Source organism: Poecilia reticulata, linkage group LG11 (genome assembly GCF_000633615.1).
Source record: "Poecilia reticulata strain Guanapo linkage group LG11, Guppy_female_1.0+MT, whole genome shotgun sequence".
Taxonomy (NCBI): Eukaryota; Metazoa; Chordata; class Actinopteri; order Cyprinodontiformes; family Poeciliidae; genus Poecilia; species Poecilia reticulata.
The window spans coordinates 7,706,682-7,712,499 of NC_024341.1; the positions used below are offsets into that span (position 1 = coordinate 7,706,682).

The 5,818-nt window shown below is 37.2% G+C and overlaps 2 protein-coding genes across 6 annotated transcripts in view; both read right to left on the minus strand.

Moving 5' to 3' along the window:
• dlgap3 (discs, large (Drosophila) homolog-associated protein 3) overlaps window positions 1-5,818 on the minus strand; it is a 908,365-nt gene that overhangs the window by 620,280 nt on the left and 282,267 nt on the right. The gene's annotated exons all lie outside the window — the stretch shown is intronic.
• ilf2 (interleukin enhancer binding factor 2) overlaps window positions 1-5,818 on the minus strand; it is a 31,333-nt gene that overhangs the window by 3,603 nt on the left and 21,912 nt on the right. The window contains exon 14 of the mRNA XM_008421582.2: window positions 4,220-4,375. Coding sequence (XP_008419804.1) covers window positions 4,224-4,375 — 152 coding nt within the window. The 3' untranslated portion in view covers window positions 4,220-4,223. The remainder of the gene's footprint in view (window positions 1-4,219; window positions 4,376-5,818) is intronic.

The following is a 5,818-nucleotide window of genomic DNA, read 5'->3' on the forward strand; positions in this document are numbered from 1 at the left end:
CCCTTCTGAAGCTGCTGCCCCCGCGACCCGACCCCGGATAAGCGGAAGAAAATGGATGGATGGATGGTAAAATAAATATGTCAGTTCATGTGAGGTTAAATCTACAGCCAATTTCACATCTCAGTATTGATAAAACATGTTGTCTGAATCAAACTTGCCAGAATCACTAACCAAGACAAAATAATGTGCTGCATTACCATCCAGAAATACTTAGAACTACCCCACTGCATTACCTTCAGGATCCTTACAATTGTACCATTTTTTACTTTTACAGCAATTTCTGAAAGATAGCAAAATTACTGGATTTTGATTTGTTTTCTAGTAAAATTATACCACTTGGAAATGGGTTCTGTGACCATCATGCCGCCATTTGAAGAGTTATTACTGAAAAAACAGTAGACTTAATGCACTGACTGCAGTAAACAATCCATTTATTGTCAATTTAATTTCCCAACATAGATGTCTTCAAAATACACCCGTACCTGTCGAATTTTGGATTTGAGAAGAATATGGAAAATGTCTCGGTCCGGTGCTACAGTCAGAGGAGGGGGGGGAGTAAAATTTACGGGGGGGAGGGGATATTTATGGAAAAATACCAATACGGGAGCAGGGTGGGGAAGGGGTGTAAGAAACCGTAGTTTCCCTTATGAACAGGAACTGAACTGGGTGCAGTTCCTGTGATGGAACTGCACCCAGTTCATCATTATGATGGGACAGAGAGAAACGCTCTTCCCTGAGTTGAGGTACAGAAAAGTACCGCTTACCTCTTTGTGCAACTTCAAATGCCGAACAGTTGGAAGTTGTATCTCCATCTGAGATCCTGGTCTTGTATGTTTCACTCAGTTTCTAGTTGGATACTTTATGATTGATGTACCCAAAAGAAATTACTCACAGGAGCATATCTGCTTTGAGCATTTTTTGTCTCTTGTTTTTTCCCCGTTATTTTTAAATCCAGTTAATTTGATTGGTTGTGCTACAGCTACGTACACATACATACAGAGTGTGGAAAAATAGAGGGACGGTCTACGCCTTTAATACGGAATGAGTGAAATGAATTAATGGGCCCACTTTATAAATAATGCGCTTTAAATTTTAAGACTTTGGGTAAAATGTCAAGTCTTTTCAAGTAAAGAGCTTCAAGTCAAAGTCAAGTCCAAGTCTTTGAGCATTTTTTCAAGTCAAGTCTCAAGTCTTGATTTTAACAACTCGAGTCTGACGCAAGTCCAAGTCATGTGACTCGAGTCCCCACCTCTGGTAATCAGGTGTAAGCATCTTTGTGTGCAACTTTGGATAGCTTTATCTGTGAAACATGATTTGTAAACCCTACAGAGGAAATGTGTGCATAACTCTGGTTTGAATTCGTAATTATCAGATTTGTGAGGCTGAAGTTACAAAATCTGTGTGCAAATATTATACGTTTGTAGAAATTTTAATTGTGTGTGTGTACTTTTATTTGGTATTCTTTTGCATCTGACCACATACTTACGCCTACAAATGTTAAATAAGTACGAACGAGCCGCCTGATACACACATTCATACCTGCCTTTACACACATATCCAGTTAGAGTGCACAAGGATTTTTGAAACTCATTTCACGCTTCTGGTGGAAACCCAGCATTTTTGCTTGGAGTCTAGTGTTTTTATCCTCTGAATGTCTCTCACTGTGCTTGTGCTGAGGGGCAAAGACGTTATTTCGTTGGAAAACGGAATATCTCAGCACTTCTTTATAATACTTCCAAAATGTTTATAGACATATTGTGCATTTTTGAGTGGTACAGATGAGATTACGTGGTTTAAAAAATGACCACAAGGTGGTGGAATGGTTTGTTGGGTGGAAAAACAGGTTTTCATACGAGACAGAGCGTCCCGGTGGTCTGCCCTCAGAAGTAAGTAGAAGTTAAACCTGCATGCTTTGCTCTCTGTTTATAATGAGACAAAGTAATTATAAATAATTTCAAATTACGTTTTATATGTCTGGTAGTTTGATACTATTTCCTTCTAATATTTTTCTGTTACGGGAGCTAATGTCTAGATGTGAGCTGTACTACTTTAGCTGTTCGTAGCTAACTCTAGCAATGATGCCAGGAACAACATCATCTGCTGCTAGACCTTATTCACCAGTGTCAACACGTAAGCGCAGTTTAGGCTTACGTGTAAACTGCGCTTTACACGCAAGCGTGTAAAGCGCGCTTTACAACTTCAAGCACTTGCTTGAAGTCGGCAAGTGCTTGAAGTCGGCATGAAACCGGCATGTACCTAAAGGTACATGCCGAAGTCGGCATGTACCTTTAGGAAATGAACCTGTCCCCCCTTTTACCTTAACTCTGCAGCATTAATTATACACTTCTTTTGCATTGTGGATCATCTGCTCTTTATTTATTGTCAAGTGAAGGCAGTCAGAAAACCATCTGTGATGATAGCAGTGAATTCATATGGTTAAAAAAGCGTTGGCCTGCACCAAATATTGGCAAGATAGTTCACGTCTTAATCCTGGCACTTCATGCCGACAAATGCAAAGCTTCAACAATTCAAGCAGGCCATCTTTTTTGTTTATGTTTTCATGTTTCCCATTATTTGTTCTTTGTCCTGTCGGTACCTCTATCGATATACATCTCTGTATATAAATTTACTTTGTGTTTGTGTAAATAGGGCACACGCATCAGATAAGACAAGAAAACAGCTATTTACCTGCAGTTAATTTACTTATTAATCCTTGATCACATATTTCCAAATGTACTCTACCCTTGATAAGGTAATGTAGCTGATGTTAGTCACTATCACAGTAACCATATATTGTTGCTTCAGCAGTAATGAATGTAGACCTGGACCTGCCAGGAACATCATCTGCAGCTAGACCTTATTCACCAGAAGAAACTGAAAGGGACCTTCTTTATCTATGTTGACTTCTCAACGTACATAATGATTTAGACTAATGTTCACACAGCCTCCAGAATCTTCAGATCAAACTGTATTTGTGTCTGGATCTATGTGAAATGCACAAAGACCCCATTTCATCAGCCCTTGAATATATATAAACTTCATCTGCAAACCAGGACAAACCTGGTATTCTTGTCTCGTCATTGTTCTTGTCAAGTTGATTAATGCAGATGGTAAAATATATTCAGATGGTTTAGATTCAAAGACAGCAAATTTGTTTTTCAATTGATATTTTGACAAATGCATAAAATAAATATTTTATGCATTTATTTAAAGCACTGCTGCCAAAATAGCCTTCACAGCAAAACATTGAATGCATATCAATTTAATAAAAATGAAAATAAAAAATTTTACTTATACATTGTGAAGATACAAGTAATTTTCAGGTTCCGTAACTGTCAAAGTCAGGTTTGTCAGTGTCAAACGTCTTTCACTTCGGCACAAGCACAGTGACAGACGTTCAGAGGATAAAAACACTACACTCCAAGCAAAAATCTGATGACCCAGCTTTCTACCAGCATTAAACACACCACTTGCGCACAAATCTGAGGCTGTCGGAAGCGTGAAATGAGTCTTAAAAATCCTTGTGCACCAACGAATATGTGCGTAAATGCAGTTTTGTCTGTGTATCAGGCAGTTTTGTATGCGTATCAGGTAACTTGTGCGTACTTAGTAAACATTTGTAGGCGTAGAAAAAGGTTTGAATTCGAAATGATCAGATTTGTGAGATTGAAGTTAAAAAAATCTGTGTGCAGAAATTTATTGTTTGTAGAAATTATAACTATTTTTATTTTGTATTCATAATTTCTTAATTTTTGATTATGCATTTCACCACATACTTACAAGTACCTGGAGTTATTGCAGACATTTCCTCTTTACGGTTTACAAATCATGTTTCACAGATACAACTATCCAAAGTTACACACAAAGATGCTTACACAGATTACAAATCAAGTATTACACACACAGGTATTTTGAGACCATTTTCACTCCATAAAAATGAAATGGAAAAAAGTTAAAATTTTATAAAATATTAAGCTATTAACCAGATTATGAGCATAAAGAAGCTATGACCAGACAAAGGAACACTTACATTTTGATAGGTCAAAAATTCAGTGATTACCCAATTTCAGAAATTATGAGGCTTGTTGGAACAACAAACATTTTTCAACAATGCAGCCTTTTCTGTAGCACTGTATTACAGAGATTCATCGCCTTCTGAAGACTCAAATGAAAGCAAAATCGGTGTTTTGGATTCAGTAATGTGTCAAGTTGCTCTAACCTTCCTATTCCTGAGTCTCCATGCTCTCATCTTCTCCATCTCCTCCTTCTTCGAGAGCTTCATCCTCCTCTTCTTTTCTTTCTGGGGGTTTCTCATACGCCTTTTCTGATGGAGTGACAATAACTCCATCCCATGTAGACATTTCTATGGCCAAGTCTGGGAAAGAACAGTTTAGATTTAATCTTTTGTTTAGAATTGTGACTAAACATGAAATATTCAACTGATTATCTGAAATATATGGAGGACCAAAACTGACATAAGAAATAAAATTTTATATATAATAATATAATAAAAGAATAAATGTATAAATAAAAAAATAAATATATATTTTGATAAGAAATAAAAGCATGAATATATTTTTGGAGGACCAAAACTGACATAATAAGAAATAATATATATTTAAGAGCATAAATATATATTTTGAGAAGAAAAAAGCATAAATATATATTTAGTTTTTCCTTTTCCTTACACATGAGTTTCCGTCACGTAATATATATATTTTCTCTTTCATTTCCCCTAAACATGCATTTCTGTCAAGAAAAATAGATATTTTGCTTAGTCTTTTTTTGCTTTTCCCTTTTCTGCTTGCTGTATTTCCGCTCGCTGTATTTCTGCTTGGTCTTTTTTCGTTTTCTGTGTTTCTGCTTGGTCTTTTTCCGTTTGCTGTATTTCTGCTGCATCAATATGTTAATGAGGAGAGCTGTCCAGCTCCTCTACTATTGGCCAATAGAGCTTTGGAACCAACGTCACTGCGTGAGACGTTGGGCAATCAGCTCGCTTGGTGCATTCTTTACAGGCCACAGACTAAAACAAACTTCATTCCGGTGATTTTAATGTGTTACCAACTTCAGTGACATAAGTTGTTAGTTGGATATTCCAATGTCCGCCGAGAAAGTACGTTTAGCTCTAGGTTGATCCGATTTATGAATGCTAATTTCAGCCAGTCGTTCTCCAGCTCCCTCGTCAGCGCTCAGAGGTTCACTTAGAAATTGTCAACAAATTTCAGAACTGAACACTCTTGTCAAGTCATATTCAATATTTTAAATAATTTTAATGTTAACTAATCTAATGTTTTCTTCAATAGCTTCCATATTGTGTGCCACATTCACCAGAAATCAGTGTGTAACCAATCGCAATCGTGGAAGGTTTTGAGTCGATCTTGGCAGTAAGAGACAAACTGAACGCTACCCAGAGGCTAAAACCAGCGCATCCACTTCTGACGCGCTTATCAAAATATTCAATGATATATATACATACATATACTTTTGTCGTAGTACATTTTAAAAGAGGGTAGTCTGTTTCATGTAAAAGCATTAATTACCACTTTTTTGTATCAGTTGGTCATAATGAAAGGCATATATTAACATTTGTTTGACAGGAGTGTTCAGTTAGGAAATTTGTTGACAGCCTTAAGTGAACCTCTGAGTGCTGAGGGAGCTGGAAAACGACTGGCCAAAATTAGCGTTCATAAATCGGACACCATGTTCAGGCATAAGGGCGTCCATATGTGCACTTGGCACTAGGACACCCTAGGCCGCAGTTTGATGATTGACTTTGTCATCGTCTCATCGGATTTGCGGCCGTATGTCTTGGACACTC